Genomic DNA, 18,660 nt, shown 5'->3' with positions numbered 1-18,660 from the left:
CTTTTTTTCGAATGTAAATTTTTTTTAAATTTAAAAAAATCTCACTTCCTGCTAGATTTAATAATTTGCATTGTATTTTATAGGTAATCATACAATTGATATAACATACGATGGATTACCAGTTCCGGGAAGTCCTTTCAAAGTAAATGTGTTGAGAGGTTGTGATCCTAGAAAAGTGAAAGCATTTGGTCCTGGTCTAGAGCAAGCCATAGTCAATCAGGTAAATTTAAATGAGTTGCCTATAGTTTAATGAACTCGAAGGAGGATTTCATTCAAAAATATCTATTTCTGTATATCTAGGTGAATTCCTTTACTATTGAAACGAAAGGAGCTGGTAGAGGGGCATTAGGTTTGATGATTGTTGGACCTGTTGAACCCAAAATGACTTGCAAAGATAATAGAGATGGTTCTTGCACTGTGGAGTATATCCCAGTTGAGATTGGACCCCATGAAATCGGTGTTAAATATGCTGATCAGGATATTCCAGGTACTGTACAATTAAATAATAATAAAAAGAGATGCAAGAGTTGACTTTTGCTTATTTTCATTAAAATTTTTCTGTTTGTAGTTGATAGTTTTTAGTGCTGTACTTTATTTGTATGCATGTAACTAAAGTAACTTGAGGTATATACCAGTTCTCAAAGTACACACTTATTGCTAAGTCATGCAAATAAAGGTATTTTAACAAATGTCTTTCATTAGTAAATGTATTTTCGGGTCAGAAATTATTCTCTGAATAAAATTTTAATTAATAATAAAACTTATTTAACATAATTTTTTTTTCTTCTGAAATAAATGTTTTTTTTTTTTTTTTTTTTTTTTTTTTTTTTTTTTTTTTTTTTTTTTTGCTGATTATACTTCTAAGAGTAGTGATACATAAACGATTCATTTTTTTGAAATTTTAATACTTCTCGAATTTTTATACTTGAAAATTATGTATTGCAATTTAATTAATCTTAATTATTATAAAAGTAATTTTGATTATTTTAATTAGTTTTGAAAAAAATGTAATTTTAACATTTAGTATAATTATTTTAAATCTCATTTCTATTGAAAGTTATTATATATAAGTTTTATTTCTATATTAATTAAAAAATTATATATTTTTTGGTAATCCATTGCGGAAAAAAATTTTTAATCATAAGAACACAAAAAGAAAACAAAAACAATTTTACACTTAAAAAAGGAAAAGCATTTTTTGAATTGTTGTTAAAAAATTACACGATGCAATGCTTTTATTGATAGAACTTTTAATGGATCTTCGATTGAATCACAGCAACTGTATATTTTTAAAGAAAAAAAGTCGTTAAAAAATTCATTTATGATTTAGTTCCTTACTAAAAGAAAATGTACAATTTTTACTGTAATGCATGTCAACCAATGTTAAAATTCAAATGTCAAGAAGTAATAACTTAATCGCATTTTGAATGCTTAAGAATTTAATTTAAGAGGATAGACGTTTTTCATCCTTTTTTCTTTCCTCTGCAATATAATGAATTCTCTTCTATTTTAATTATTTAGTGTATCCCACAGTTTTTTAGGGAAACATTAGTTTTTTTTTTATTTACTCTATGTTCATGATTTTGTTATAGCAATAAGAAGAAAACCTTATTTACTTCATATGAAAAAATCTAATTGTCAAACAATGTGTTGTATTTATTTCTCATTGCTTCTAATGTATAGTTTTGTAGAGTACTTATTTTGAATTTCTTATTTGTAGGAAGTCCATTCAAAGTGAATTGCACTGCCAGTGTTGATGCCAGTAAAGTGAAAGCGTATGGACCTGGTGTCGAACCTAACCAGTGTCGTGCAGGTAAACCAATTCCTTTCACAGTTGATGCTACAAAATCTGGAAAGGCACCACTCGATGTTCAAGTATCTTCAGAAAAAGGTGATTTTTCTTGAAATCTTCCATATTTTTTAAATTCCTTTTCTTACTTAAATGGTTTATGCTAATTTTGAAAACATTTTCTTTTTTTTATACTGTATAAATTTTAAAGAGTATTCAAAATTGAAAGTGTTTGTTTCATTACATAAGAATCTTATATTATACCAAAAATAAAATATTTACGCAAAAGTAAAGTTTTTACTTGGGGCTACATTAAATTTCGTTTTTGTTATTTTGAATATAAATGATACCTTAATGTAACCTTAATATGACCGTAAATTTTAATTTATTTTAATTTTGTTTGAGAATTCTTATTTTCACAAGAAATTTTGAAATGAACTTGTTGAAACTCTTATGTTATGGAATTAGTTGCCATATTATTAAAATAGAATTATTCTATTTCATTGTTGTAGTTTGCAAGTATTTTTTTTCTCATAAGTCTATCAAAACTACATTAAATCATAGTTATAAATAGAATTAATTTATATACATAACGTAAAAAAATGAGTTTATCAAAACATACATTTTAATTTGCTCAAAATCATTTGTTATTTTATTAATCTGCAATTCTAGAAATTCAATCGTTTAATTAAATTTCGATATTACATTTCAACCTTTTTTTATACAAGAAATGTGTGGGCATAAATAAATATTAAAATGTTTAAAGATCTTTTTTTCTTCTGTTATTGGCATGTCTTTCTTAAAACAACTTTTTAACTACTAAGCTTTCAACAGATGTGTTTTTTATATGCAGTGGTGTATATTTTAAGTATATATTTATGCTATAAAAGTGTTTATTTTCGAGATATTTTGTTTTAAACATACCTTTACTTTTATTAGAGAAGTAGGAATTTAATGACTATACATTCTATGGAATGCCAGACTTCAAACATTAATAAACTTTTCATAGAGTCATTGAATGTGCGCTGCATCATCTTACTTTAATGCTAAAGCTTGAAGTCAGTAAATACGATGATTTATATAATTAAAAAAAAAGTTAAATATATTTTGTAATGCTTACATTTTTAATGTTTTATCATTATTCATTATTTGTGTAATAATGATGTTTTAAAAAATGAATAAAGGTATTTTAAATTTGTAGTTTTAAGCATTAAGATGTCACTTTAACTATGGAATTTCTTAAATAGGACCCGTTCCTACAAAACCTCAAATTAAGGATAACGGCAACGGTACTTATGATGTATCTTATGTACCTCCTCCTGAGGGTAGCAAATGCAATGTCAAAGTTGCGTATGGTGGTAAAGATATTCCTGGAAGGTATATTTAAAATATTACATAATTGTTTAAAATGTAGTGTTGACATTTTGTCATTTGTGCATTTGGTTTATATTATTTACAATTCTTTTTAATGGTTCATTTTAAATTATCTCTGTTTAATATAATTGTTTATATTATTCTTGTAAATTTCATATTAGCCAAATACACACGTTGATTTTTAACATAAGAATTACTGAATAGCCATTGTGAATCATTACAATTTTAGGAAATAAATGTTATGTTCCTGTTTGTTATGTAAAGTTTTTATGGTCATGGAAATTATTTAAAGTTATCAAGATTTTGGTTCTAATGATTTTCTAAGAAAATTTTAAATTCGTTTTTCTTTAAACCAATTACTTTTTTACATTTTCATAATCTGAGTATTCATGGTTTCATTTTAGTGTTCTTATGTATTTATATTTTTTCTACAACTATGAAACAAAAATTCAGTACTTCTATGGTTACAAATATGTTCAGCTATTTTATTTAATAGATGCAATTCATCTTTTGAGTTTTAAATGGTTAGAAAGAGATTCTAAATGTATTGTCTAACATAATGATTATCATGTGGAAGATGTGAGCGCAAACATGAGTAATTTCATTTAATAAATTGATTTCCCTATTTAATCACACGTTTTCCTTCTCTCTTTCAGTCCATTCCAAATGAAAGTTAAACCAGCAGTTGAACCCAAAAATGTAAAGCTTTCTGGACCTGGTGTACAAAACAAGGTTCCAGCTAGTCTTCCTGTTGAATTTACAATTGATACTAGAGAAGCAGGACAGGCAGAACCTGTAGTTGACATAAAGGTAAGCAACTATAGCTTTATTATAAGAATGGCTTCAAGTAACAAAACCATTTAAAATCCTAAAAGCTTCATGAAATGTTTTTTATTCTTCCATTTCCTACTTTTTTACCCCTTATTGTCAATCCCAAACTGCGATTAGATCTGCAATTAGATTTGGTTAAATATTTTTTTTAAAGCAATGTTTGATAGAAAAGTTTTTATGTATATTTGCCTAAATAGTCTTAATTGTTACAGGTTTAAATAGCTTAAAAGGACATTGAAAGTTTTTATTCATGTAGCGCAAATCTCGAATCATAAAATTCTATGGAATAGTGGCTTTTACTGTAAAAAGTTGAGCTGTAAAATGTTTTGTAAAAAAAAGTTTTGAAATGTTTTTTCAATTAAATAAGCATTTTTATTAAGAAATTTGTGATTTTTTATTCTTTACCTTTCCAAATTTATAATCAATAGACTATTGAGTTCAATATGTTAATGAAAAAGTATAATTAATCTTAAAATGATTTCTATGACTTTTGTAATAGATGTGGAAGAGTTTGAATCTTTATTTAATAAACACAAATATTCAGAATTTCCCAATATTTTCATTACTTTATTCGGTTACTTTTGGCATAAAAATTTAAATTAAGACTAGTAAAATAAACCATAGACATTTTTAATTATTTAGACGTAAATTCTTTATTTAATTTGTTCAGGCATTAAATTTAACGATCGCTGAAAATGTAAGTTAATTTCTTAAGTTGGATGCAAATTTTTTAGATATTTAATTTTTTTCTTCACTTACCAGGTAAATTGTTGATTGTTATGAACTTTTCTTAATTTTTTATCAAATAATTATCATATGCTGCTTAAAAAATGTATTTTTATCTAGCATGAATAAAACATAATACTTTTCTCTTGTCATTTTTTATTATGTATTTAAATGAACCTAGCAAATTTTTCAATAATAAATTCCGTTAATATCCTTTCTTAATACTATTTAACAATACTACTTATATGTTTTTTAAAAATTAGTCTTAGATTCCTAATGATATCATTTACTCTTTCAGAAACCAGACAACAAGCCTTTGAAAGCACAAGTAATTAATAATAATGATGGCACCTACAAAGTGCGTTACGTTCCTGAAGACGTTGGACCTCATAAAATTTCTGTTAAATACGGTGGTCAAGAAGTGCCAAACTCACCCATTACAGTAAATAGTTACGCTGTTGGCCAAGCTGATAAATGCAAAATAACAGGTTTGTGAGAATTTTTCTCTCTTTTAAACTATTCAGCATTGAAGGAGGCAAACTTTTAAACCCACACTATTTCTTTGAACAGAAGGCATTGAAGACAAAGTTTCGATCGGTGAAGAATATTGCATCACTGTAAACACAGAACAAGCTGGTATGGGTGCCATTACTTGTAATATTACGAGCAGTAACATATCAGGGGACGTTGACATTCACGTGGAAGACAACAGTGATGGAACATTTTCGATATTTTATTCTGTAAAAGAAAAGGGAGATTATACAATTAATGTGAAGTTTGGTGGAAATCCAGTTCCTGGTGGTAGTTTCACTATACAGGTAAGTTTTTGATTAATTTCTTTAAACAAAAGACTTTTAAGACTTTTTCATGAAGTAAACTCAGAGGAGCGAAAGCCCATGGAGGGCCTAGGCCAACTGTGCCCTGTCACAGTTTACTTGATCTTGGGCTCTGGGGTGCTGGAGATGTTCCGGTTAGATGGTCAGTCGAACGCAAAACGTGTTTAGTCCCCAAGGATGCTCATTCTACGACCCACAAAAGGGATGAAACGCTTCGCCTGGACGGAAAATAGAATCCGGCGCTTGTGGCATGGCAGCGCTACTAAGTTTTTATGAACGCTGAAAAAAAAATTTCAATAGATTGTTTTATTAATTTTCAAAATTTACTATAATTTTCACACATTATGATTTTGGTAATCATCCAGTTTGAATTATTTGTTAATAAAGCAATTTAAATATTGTAAAATCTCCCGTTTCTTTCCCAATATATATTTTTTGTTACTTTTACCCAGTCTTCAAATCTTGCTCTTAATTGATTTTTGAGGTGTTTCATGGCAAAAATAATATTGCGTGAAGGAAGAAAAATTTAGAACAATCTGCGGTGAAAATTGTAAAAAACATACCAATAGATTTAAATTTTTCATTTCTTAGTGGAAATAGAACATTAGTTCTTGGAATATTTACATCTCTGTATGTTTAATGATTTCAATTTTATAAATAGCAAAATTATCAATTTGCGTTTATACGTTACATTTAAATGTTTTACAATTTTTTGAGAGTTTAGAAATTTGAATGTACCACAAACTTAGTAAAAATAATATCTACCAACATTTTTTAAATTCTTTTGTCTAGCACTACTTGTACATTTCAGCAAATGTTAGAATTAATATGCATACCAGTTTGTTTCCAGAGTATTCCTCAAATTTAAAAAAAGTTTTCTTCAAGTAATAATGAAGTATGCAAGAATACTTTGTTTATAGTCGAAAAAAATTATGACTTTTGGATGCATCAATGCTTTTGTTAACAAAGTTCATATATCTTTAATGGCTAGTCATTGGACATTTTATAACAAAGCATGTTCTACCTAAAAAAAAGGGATAGAGACAATTTTATCAAACAAAATAACATTTTTAAAGGCATGTAAAAGGCCACATAAATTAATGTTTAGGGGAATTATTGAAACAAATTTAGAGACAGAACTGATTCCTATTTGAATCATTAAATAACAAATAACTAGAATGAATAAAATTCAAAAAATGCTGATAAAAATTTTGCATTTTAAGATAGTGTGAGTATCAATGAATATAAATAATTCATAAACTCCTCATTATCAGCAGAATTGGAAGTTTCAACAACCACGTTTTGGACAATCTACAAAAGGATTAAAACATGTTTTAAGACATGCTTTAATCATGTTAGACTGCTTTAGGAGTCTGTGTAAGAAATCCATTGATATTTTTATTTAAATATTATATGACCTTTACATACATTAAAAAAAAAATTTAAAAAAAAATTATATTAAATTTTTTTTTGAAATTATTAACTTTTAAAAATGTCATTATTTAAACAATTTTATCTTCACTTGGATAACATTTTTAGATATATGTCTGATATTCCCCCCCAACACACTTTTTTGGTCTAAATATTTTTTTTCCATTACCATTGTAATTTATACCATAAAATGTATTATTGAATAAAAACAACTTCCATAAAAAAAGTATTTTCGCTCAAAAGTAATGGTCATCAAACGGGACTTTAAAAATGTATTAATGATATATGAAATATGAATGAATCGCTCACTGAAAAAAAGTATCAGAGGGTTAAAGTTAAAATAGTAATGACAGGGCAATCATAAGAAAAGTGCAAAAATATCTTTTTGGTAACTTTGAGAGATCGAGATCTTAGATAAGGAAGCCAGGGTTCCGTGGAAAGGTCACAAGGGTTCCGAAAGTTAGGACAACATTATCAGTTACTAAGTCCTGTCATAAAATTTATATCTAATTTTCCATTAGTGAGTTAATATTGATCTTCGCAAGACGTCTCCCTAATGCATCCCACACATGCTCTATGGGATTTAGATCTGGAGAGTAAGCTGGCCAATCCATTCGTGTGATATCTTCACTTTCCAGTAGCTCTTGAACATTAGCAGTACGGTGTGGCCGGGCATTGTCATCCATAAAAATGAAGTCTGGTCCAATGGCCCCTCGGAACAGACGCACATGGGGTAGGATTACCTCATTGCAGTAGCGGTCTCCAGTCACAGAACCTCGGTCGAAGATCTGAAGCTCAGTCCGCCCGTTCAACATAATGCCACCCCAGATGACAACTCCAGGACCACCGTAACGATCTCTTTCCGCGATGTTATTGGGATGAAATCGAGCTCCAACCTCTCTCCAGATCAACTGACGTTGAGAATCGCTTGTAGCACTAAAACGACTCTCGTCTGTGAAGAGGCCGCGACTCCATTGATGAGGTGTCCAGGTTTCGTGTTCTCTGCACCACTCTAAACGGTGCCGCCGATGTCTAACTTTTGAAGGTATGCAGCGTTCAGGACGTCTAGCAAATAAGCCACTTTGTGGAGGCGTAAGGCCACTGTAAATCTTGATACTTGTCCTGTGGCTGTGCACAGTTGCTGAGATATGGATATGGCGCTCGCTGACTGAAAACGGTTTCTTTTCGCCTGGAGTACAATGTAACGTTCATCTCTTGGTGTTGTTTTCCTTGGACGGCCACTACCAACCTTCCGAACAGCTGTACAAGTAGTTTTAAAGGCATTCCAAGCACGAGAAACAACACTTTTGTTGATCCCGAACTCTTCGGCGACACTGGTCACACTACGCCCCTCCTCAAGCTTCCCAATCATTCTTCCTCGAGTAAAGTCGTCTAAATGATTTCTTGAAGACATGTTTCACAAAACAAATCACTTGCACTTGCAGCGAATGTATTTAACTACGGTGCTCTTCATCCTTTTATCACAGCTTTGACCTGCGCGCGCCGACCCACAAGGTTTACGTACACTTACATCACCTACGACGTTTTACTTCTAAAATTTGCATACAAATAATCTTTCTACTGAATTACGGGAATATTATACTGCAATTTCATGGCTATGTTATACTCTGTTTTGGAGCTATGACCGAGAAACCACTTGTTGCTTAAGTTTTGCACACCGGTGTAGATGACACTTTAGATCTGTCAAAAACTACACTATGAAAATGTTTCATTTATTCATTATATATTTTCAAAGTAATTACTAAAATTTTAGTTTAATAAATATTTACGAAATAAACTATGGTCTTTAGATGATTAATATTTTTCACATTTGCTTGTGAAATATCATCGTAGTCTCGGAGTTGCGCTAAAAGAAGTTCCATCATTTAGGGTTCCATAGCCGAAAAAAATTGGAAACCACTGTGTGTATCAATATTATCAAGCGAAATGCCCTGGTTAAAAGCTTTATATAAATACAAACCATATGTTCATTTCTAGTCATTACTATTTATAAAAAGTTTAGATGCGTGTAGTATTAGTATTGTTGCTGTAGCTACAATCAAATATGAGCTACTACTAAGTTATCATTATTGAATTACTTAGTCAAAATAAATAGTGGTATCCAGATAATTTTAGAGTGCTTTAGCCATAAACGCTCTTTTGAAAATGTAGATTGTCATTACTTTGCCCCAAGCTCCTCATAATTACTTGATATTTAAGTTTGTGATTTGAATCATAAAAGGAGTAATAAAGCATTTAATAAAACACACGTCAGATTTTTGCATATTTTGGAAAATGGCATTTTAACAATTATTTCTTGGCGGTATTATCGTGGCTCAAATAATGAAAGACAATCTTGTTTGATCACTGCAGATAATGAAAGATGTGTCTTCCTTATTTTAATAATGTAATATCTGAGCAACTGCGAAATCATGCTATTTAACTCTCATTTTTCGTCAATCCATTTGATTCCGATTTTCATTTATGTGCCACAATAAGTTTTAATGTCATACTGGTCTAGATTTTATTATTCCCTGATCTTTCAGAATAATAAAATGTTTTCTAAAGATGAGATATGAAGATTACAATCCAAAAGTCACCATTAAATGTTTCGAGTCATTTTTATCTAAAAGCTTTTTAAAAAACGAGAAATAAATATGTATATTTAAATAGAAATAATAATAATATGTACTTTTACAAAAGCTCGCTAAAATAAATGACTTAACATCTCAAAATGATTAACATGTTAGTGGCGTTTTACTAATATATCTTATGATAAAAAGTCTTTAAAAGACGAAAGAATGCCTACTTAAGTCCCCAGTTTATTAAAATAGGAATTTAATTATGTGACAGCGTTTTGTAACTTCGAGCTATAAATCCAACGCTGAGTGATACATTTACAGCAATAATATTTGCCAATGCTGGAATTTTTTTCTGAGATATTTATGACGATCTGTTTGTTTATAGTTCTTTTTGATGTGTCGTTTTAATTGCCTAAATGTTAAAAGTTTTCTATAGCCGTGGAGGAACTTGAAGTAAATGTCGTCCATTATTGTGAAAACATTTGACTGGAGAATTTTCTTTTGTTTCCTTCAGGTGTCACCCTTAGTTTTTATCATCCAAACAATCGAGTTGTCTTATAAATTATTTGCGACAGTAAGAGGGTACAACCTCATAAAATAGCATTCAGATTAAAAGAATCTCCAGAGTCGAAAGCTAGAAGTGGAGGAGACAGAAATAGATACTGCAAGCTCTTCAATTGTTACTTAACAAAAGGAGTATTCCCTCTCTAAAATGATGCTCTTGACGACAGCTCTTATTTAAACATTGCAATTTTCATGTAATTACAGAAATATTTCTCTACAAAATGAACTCTTTAAGGAAAGCTTGTTTGTTACAATTAAATGAAGGAGACAAGACTAATTTTTTCATTTAAATATTAGAACTTTTCCATTTTACGTTCAAATTTTAATTGTGGTTCCAAAGGTAGCATTACTAGACTAAGAGTCTGTGATTATGATACTTCTTATTTAAATATACAGTACTCTAAATCCATGATTACTTTTTTTAAAATATGTGCTTATAAAATAGTTATGTTACTAAACTCGGAACATTTTAATACTTTAAAAGCTTTTATTTAGCTTTAAATATGCGTAATAATTGATAATCAATTTTTTCACCATTAAATATCTTTTCTTCTTCTTTAATTAGTTGTCTATTAATACACTGCTTAAGAGAAAATACTTAGAGTAAAAGTACAAATGTTAGACCCAAGCTGTCATGCAAAAAATAATTGTTCTCCAATTTAATAATGAAATTTATGTTGTCTCTCGACCGTGGTTGCCCATTGGTTAGACAATCGGATTCGGGACCTGATCTGCCGGGGTTTAATCCTCGACTCTGTGATATACATGCTCGTAAAATCTGTGGAATCGAAAATCCCTTGGTCGGTCTAAGCAGTATCATGGATACAGGGATCTGGAAAAAATTTCCTTCCCCTTCAGATCTATTTCTAAATTAAGGAAGTGGTCTCACGAATGAATGGTACTACCGTCTATCCGTGGGGCTCTGTGCTAAGACGTACTTTCACCCTTGCGGAGTTCTCTTGCCAAACGAAAGGTGTACCTTCTTAACTTAATTCGCTGAAGGCCAATGGCTGGCAAGCTTGGCTTGTCCAAGCGTCTTTAGAAACAACATGTTTTCTTTGATCCTTTTCACAGCAAATATTCATGAAAACTTTTTCCAGCATTTTAGCAGAAATCAAGTAATAGAAATAGATTACCTTGCCAACTAAAACGGTTACCCAAAGAGAGAGAGAGAGAGCCGTTAAAAGTTTGCTGTAATTTAGGTTAGTCATTATTAACTTCCTACCATCAACACGTCAAAAAAGTTACTTAAAGGAGACTTTTAACTCTGACAATAATCAATGGCTCGACAAATTATGAAACTCTTATTCATTCTTTCTTATTACTGAGAGATTCGATAGCAGGAGGTTGTTTACTGTTGTTACATGTCTTATAAATTTGTATTTTGATAACTTGGACCTTTCATCACATAAATATGGAGCTCCACTATTCTTTTCAACTGGAATAAAGAATTATTTCCTTAAGTTTCATCCTAATATTATTTTGTCTTCTGCATGTTTTGTACAATACATTATCTACCTCCAATATCCCATGAGGTACTCTAAAATAAGTATTATTCTTTCTAAATTTTCACTGCGAAACCTGATTCTTTTATCTTTTATAAATAAAATTCAATAGATAATAATAATAAAATTCATCCAAAATATTGGGATAAATTCAATAATAAATGATTAGGCAGGTTCAAAATTAGTCTTTCTTTTGCTCATGATCTGCTGCTGAATTTGAGTTGGCTGACTACACCTTTTTGCGTAAATCATTGGTTCCATTTTTTGTTCTGAATCATTTGAGTTATAGATTATTTCTCGCTTTCAGAGCATTAATTAGGAAATATTAGAGTATTGCTGGTGTATATTAATTGTAACTATTGTTCTGACATAACGTTGGAATGGAAAGGGAGAGAAGTAACAAAACATCTAGAATTTCATCACGCGATATTTTTTTTTAATAGTGAGGGTGTGTTTTTGCTCTTGTTCCTCAAATCTAAAATGGGATGCCAAGTGTGCTGTCTTTTATTCTGTCTGAACTTGGAAAATGGTGAGGAAAATAACGGCAGCCTCCTACTCATTAACCTAAAAGAATTATAAATGGAATTCAGATCTTTTGGACAGAATCCAGCTACTTATTTCGCCTTGTTTTTACCTGCACGACTGTTTCAAATGTCAAGAATTAACTGTCTGCGAACTGCTTTATATTCATTATTGATTTTATCAATATTTTGAATAGTATCTACTGAATGTTGTAGCTTCATTGATCTTATACATACTTAACAATGATTATTCGTTCTAAACCACCTGTTTTTCAGCAATGAAAAAATGTTTAGTTGAATAGGTGAGAATTAAGGTGTAAGTTTGAATATTCTGAATTAATCATATTTGAATGGAATTTTGTAGAGTGGTGTGTCTGACAGATGTGGTGTTATTGTATTGGTGTAATGAATTAAGGTATGACGTAATGAATACTTAACTAGAAGCATTTTAAAAATATTTGATGTATAGTAAATCCAATAATGCTGCTTTTTTAATGCACTGTAAGGAAAATTTCGTAAGAGATGCTCGAAAATTTTGGTTTATGTCTAAGCGCGAAACAACCATTAAACCATCTATTTTCCAGGCAGAAACCACCTATTGCTCCTGAAATAATACTTCCTTATTGTTGAGTTGAGATGGTCATATGAAGTAGAATTTAAACCGGTGGTCAGTTTTAAAAATATCATATCGAAATAGAAACTTTCTGATAGACGTGTCTTTATTGTATTTGCTTTGCCAGAAACATTTCAATGACATTCGATTCATTTTAAGTCTAGTCTCGCCTGTTTTAAAAAATTGCTATTAAATCTTTCGGAGACAAATAGTTTGGAACAATTACACCTTTTATGTTTTGGTAGGAAAATAATTTCGCAGAAAAGGTGCAAGAGTTCCAGTAAATTGCTGATAATTTTTTATTTATTTATTTATTTATTTGATAGATTGTCTGAACAATGAATTAACAAAAAATTGTCTTAATGTTATTACTGCAAAGATAAAGTTTCTAAATCTTAGTCAAAATCTTTAAGACAATGGGTGGTTTGGAACACCGAGTAGTTCCAAACCACCTATTCTTCTCCTACAATGAATGCTTATTTTTAAGTAAAATTCAGGTAGGTTGCCAGGTCAATAATTTAAAATCATCGCAACGGAACATAAATTTCGAGAGTGGTGTGTCTAATAGATGTGGTGTTATTGTATTTGTTTCGCCTAAAACATTTCGTTGGCAGTTGATTTAAAAAATATCGCTTTTTTAAAGTTGCTGTTAAATCTTTTGGAGACTAAGAATTTCAATTTATTAGGCTTATCTTTTGCTACTAAATTGTAGCTAACTTTTTATTGTAAAATTAATTATCTACATTTTTCAAAAATATTCTGAATGTTACTTTTGGGACGATACATTTTCTAAGTATTTTCTAATTGGCACTATTATATTTTTTAATATTGTTTCCAGATGAAATTCATAATAAAAAGAAAAACATTCTTACTGTTTGAGTTGCCATTTTTTGCATATTATGAAATAAAATATTGATTACAATGAACAATTCTTTCGTCTTCTATGAATTACAATAAAAGAAGGAAAAAAAATCCATTTTTATGTGTTGATTGTGAGGGTATTGTCAGATTTTTATTTTTTAAAAAATGAAGCTAGAAAAAGTCTTTGAGAATCAGAATACACTAGTACGTTTATCTAACTACTATCTGGATTTCTCTGAATAACGTCTAGGCTTTCATGTCCTCTTTTACATGCTACAAGACTTGCAATAAGCCCCTTTTTTTGGGGGGGGGAGGGCAATTTTCCACAGTTTTATAAAACTCTTTCTTTCTTCTTTTTTTTTTAGAACTCGTATTGAACGCTTCTGATTTATCACGTACCAATTTAGTGCAGTTTAAACATAGCTTTTATTTTTAAAGAAGCATGTACGTTTTATAAAATTCATATCGCAAATAAAGAAAAAGACACTTAAGATAGTGTTTTTCGAATTGTAAGGCGTCAGCATCGTTCTAAGGAAGCGCATAGTTATTCACGTTAATTGGCGAAAATGTGAAAAGACTTGCAAAAAAAAAAATTATTTCGATGTTTTTATGTATATTCAATTTAGGCCTGAAATTTTTTACAAATTATTATTTTTTTTTGTTAAACCTTAAGAGAATTTCTAAAATTGTGAGAGAATTTCAAGCACGCATCGTTATTGTTGCGTGTATTATAACCGGAAATTTGCTTCATTACATAAAGGCTTTATTAAACGATTCATCATATGTACTATAATAGTGGTGGTTTTTGTAAGAATACACCAAATGTGATTCAAACCTTTGATGAATCCTCTCCCTTTGTTCTATGCACTAATATAACAATTGGAACAACGATGCCAAAGGTTTAGTGTCTTGTGGTAGATGAAGGAGTTAGCAAAGTGTTTCCCAAAGCATTGGTTTAAAATAAAGCTATATTTACATCCGGATGTCTACTTATTAAATGAACATATTTGATATTGAGGTTAATTTTTTCAATTCATACTCTTGATATATTATCAGATCAGACTATTCATTTCTTTCTCGGGTGGTTTACCTCCTTTATGTAAACTCCTGAACATTAGTGAACTTTACTTCTAAGAATTTTGAATTCATATATTGTGTCATTTCTGATCACTACACTTCTGCTCAGCACATTTTAAACATTTTTCATCATAAGTGAAACTGTCTCAACGTTTAAAGGTTGAAACAAGCTAATATCTACTATCTGATACAATATCATGTATTGAACCACAAGCTAAGCACGTGGATTTCTGGGTATGCATTTTGGGCAGGAAGCTGCATTTGATCTTTTTTAATTGTTTTCGCAAGATGATAGAAATATATTTATATTAGCGGATTATGGGAGTGATCGGTGGGTAAAACTCTGACTTTTTCAATGTTCTTGAGTTCCGGCCATTGGTAATGCACCGCATTCAATCAGTGAAATTTTCTGTTTTTCAAAGTTTCCCTTATTGTGTTTATGGAGCGAGACCTATCGTTTTCTCAATGTGCGGCACTGAGCAGCATTATAATTAGGAACATTTTGCTACTCATTTACAATTACTGTTTACGATTCCAAAGTTAATGAGAACCAATGTCATTCGAAGTAGAATGCCGCGAACTTAAACTGCTTTAAAATGATTTGCATTTTGTTTTTCTTCTAATGAAGTGGTAGCTGAAGAATAATTTGCACGCCCTCTTCTCTTCCAAATATCTTTCGTTGTTGAAAAAAGCTATTTTCAACCTTTCCTTTAATTATTTTTCTTTTCTTGTCCGTCTCCCTCCAACAAAATGGCACAATTCTGCTATCCATTTTCGGGTGTTGTCCCCCCTCACCCTCCTACCCATCCAATGGGAACGCTTCCTCCCCTCATCTGCGAGACGTTGTTCCATTCTACTCTGATTATCAGGATCTAAAAGTCTACTCCACACTCTGGATGCCATTTCTCACATATTAAGATTGAAGTGTGAGTATTATTAATGTGCCCTCCCTCATCCCTTTCTGACCATTTTTGAGACATGTGACGTTTTTTTTTGTTACCCATCTGCATGATTAAGTGAGTTCCAGATACCGCAACTTAGACTATTCCTATCTATCCTTTGTTATTATTTTATTTATTGGGTCTTTTTAGTTATATCAAATAGTCATTGAGTAGTTATTAGCATCAAAAATGGGTTTTTCGTCATTTCTTCGACTCTTACTTCGGATCATGGAATTGTGACATTTTTTGAAAGTATTGAAAAAGTTCAGATCTTGTTTTTTTTTCTTTTCCTCTAAATGTTGTTGATTCCCCCCCTCCAATTTATGGACTACCCTTTTATTCGTTAAAGCTTTTATAGTTTAAAGACAAATCCCTATTTTATGGTGAAACTTATGATTGTTTTTATTTTTTATCGTATAATTTATATTAGCCAGAAAAATACCAGAACTGTTTTTCTGGCACTTGTCATCATTCCCATTGTTAGCTTTGTACAATTGGATATATATTCAAGCTTACTTTATCGTTTGTTAAGAATATGACTTAAAAATATCAGTTCAACTCATGTTTTATATCATCAGTGTAAAAAATATCAGTTGAATGTTTTATTTTGTATTTAATTAATTCCGCGACTACGGAAAAAAAAGGGCTAGAGGTTGGCATGCATCGAATTAATATAACATTATCATTAGATGAACATTATTAGCAAATTTGTGAGATTATAAAATTGTTTCAAAGCAATTCTTGATTATTAGTACAACGCAAAAAGTTTTCTGGACTTTTTTTTACTTTATCGTCGAGACTTTCTGAACTAACATTGATTTCCAGAATTTAAGACCCACTACTCAAATGTTTTCGCTCTTTTTCTTGATCATTAAGTCTCGAAAGAATATTCTATGGGGACACTTTTAGAAGTGAAATAGTCATCACTTAAACTTAAGTACATTTTATTCCTTTTGTCTTAAAAACCATAAAAGGAGCTTTTGATAATACTAGCGCATGAAAACAAAACACAACTTTAATTTTTATTGTTTAACTCTACTTCATTACAATGTTTTAAGTTATAATTTTCGAAGAAAGCACATCCTTAGTTTATTTTATTAAATGCGTCATTTACAACTTACTAGTGTCTGCAGAAAGAGCTTAGCTCCATTCGGTCCTATACCAATTGATGCCTAAATCACAATTCGTCAATTGTATAGTAATGTTAGAAGTCGTAAAATCGATTCGAAAAAATTCCTGAAAACTATGTATCATTTACGGGGAAAAAAAGCAAATTTAAATTTATATAAGATTTGAAAAAAAAAATGAAACTAATATTTTTTCAATTTAAGTTACTAAAGTATTTAATTAATATAAATTGCCAAATAATTAAATGTCAATATTTTCTTTCTGGTCATTGCGATTATCTGGACATTACTAACCGAACGCTTCATACGCACTATTTATAGAATTAAGAAAAAAATCAAAATTTATGTCAAATGTACGAAAATCAATTTCTTATAGCTTACCATGCATTTTTACATCAAGCCTTCCTAAAAAGGTAATGCAGGTGCGCTAAATTAAATAGAATGTGAAAATAATAAATGAGTTGTATTCATCTTAGTATACAGTATCAGCAGTATTTTGAAATAAAAGTTATGTTTTAAAATTTACAAAGCATTTATATAAAATCTATACATGCAAGATTTCGAAATTTCTTTAAAATAAATCATTTCTGGTTTTTTGTTATCTGTAAATCAACATACACAGTTTTCAAAAATGTCAATAAGAATTCGTTTGTTATATTTATTTAGAAACCAGTGAACTATTAGTGTTTGAATTTATGCATCCTTATATTTAACTATTATTTTTGTTATAATTGAAATGGTTTGTACCTGAGGAAATTCAATTTTGAAACTATTTGAGCTCCCAGAATATTTCATTTTGTTAAAAGCAAACAAGTCTGAATATACAGCTCTGTTGAGCTGTATATTCAGACTTATGTAAGCATAACTAGATGTTGACTACTGCTTAAGGATTGTTGTTTAACTCTACTAGTTAGAGGCATTTATTGTTTAGTGCGCAAAATAAAAATAAAAAAATACCAGAATAACCTTCAATCTTATCATCAGATTTCCACGTACTAACATGCAAACATTATATAGTTTCATGACTTTAAATTTACTCAAAAATTTGCGTACACCGTTTATAAATTACGAAATCAGATTTTAAAAAAAATCCGAATGAAAATGCCTTTTATCTATGGGTCACCTTTTAATTTTGCATTTTGTGCATTTTACCGTATCTCTAGAACGTTTCAAGCGAATCAAAAAGTTTTTGAACACACAACCACCATAAAACGCGTTTTTACAAAGATGCAAAAAATATTTTTTTATAATAATTTATTATTTGATTAAATAATGATTCTAAAGCTTACAAATTGTAAAGTATACAAATTTTTTTAAATTATTTTAAACTATATTATTAAAAGACAAAATTTGAATGGTTAGAATGGATTGAATAGTTTCTGAGCAATTGCGGAAAATCGTATTTTTAAATGTTTATTTCTCCTGAACTGATTTCTTTGAACTTACGGATTTAGTCATTCATTATTTCGCAGTTAAAATTCTTTCAAAAATGTGCACGTCTGACTATTAAAAATTTTCGATCAAATATTAAAAAATAGTTAATAATATTTTTCCTCTTTTTTTTTGCATAGACGTTGGATAAAATGACTCCCTTGCTCCCTGTGCAAACTTATAAAGAAGAAACTTATGTTAAGGAAAATATAACGTGACACATTTTCTCCATATTCCGGTTTAAAAGCGCCACTGAGTGGCTAGGTTCATATTCGTAAATATACTGATGTCCATTTTTCTCGTTTTAGTAGATTGTTGGTAAAACAAGTTTTATTATAGTGTTAAAAAACTAATTATAGTGTTCAAGAACTATTTAATTTGCTTCATTAATTCCAAAGATATGGCGAAATACGCAGAATGTAAAATAAACATCCAGGGAGTCAAACTTTCG

General features: G+C 30.0%; 1 protein-coding gene across 2 annotated transcripts in view; it reads left to right on the top strand.

The window, feature by feature from the left end:
* LOC107438849 (filamin-A) overlaps positions 1-18,660 on the top strand; it is a 116,952-nt gene that overhangs the window by 77,438 nt on the left and 20,854 nt on the right. For both annotated transcript variants that reach the window (XM_071180270.1, XM_016051240.3), the window contains exons 18-24: positions 84-220; positions 301-487; positions 1,721-1,891; positions 3,037-3,166; positions 3,820-3,973; positions 5,019-5,208; positions 5,291-5,538. In XM_071180270.1, the coding sequence (XP_071036371.1) occupies positions 84-220; positions 301-487; positions 1,721-1,891; positions 3,037-3,166; positions 3,820-3,973; positions 5,019-5,208; positions 5,291-5,538 (1,217 nt within the window). The remainder of the gene's footprint in view (positions 1-83; positions 221-300; positions 488-1,720; positions 1,892-3,036; positions 3,167-3,819; positions 3,974-5,018; positions 5,209-5,290; positions 5,539-18,660) is intronic.

The sequence above is a fragment of the Parasteatoda tepidariorum genome, chromosome 4 (genome assembly GCF_043381705.1).
Source record: "Parasteatoda tepidariorum isolate YZ-2023 chromosome 4, CAS_Ptep_4.0, whole genome shotgun sequence".
NCBI classification, from domain to species: Eukaryota; Metazoa; Arthropoda; class Arachnida; order Araneae; family Theridiidae; genus Parasteatoda; species Parasteatoda tepidariorum.
The sequence above is the reverse complement of the archived record's forward strand: the minus strand, read 5'-3'. Positions and strand labels throughout refer to the sequence as shown.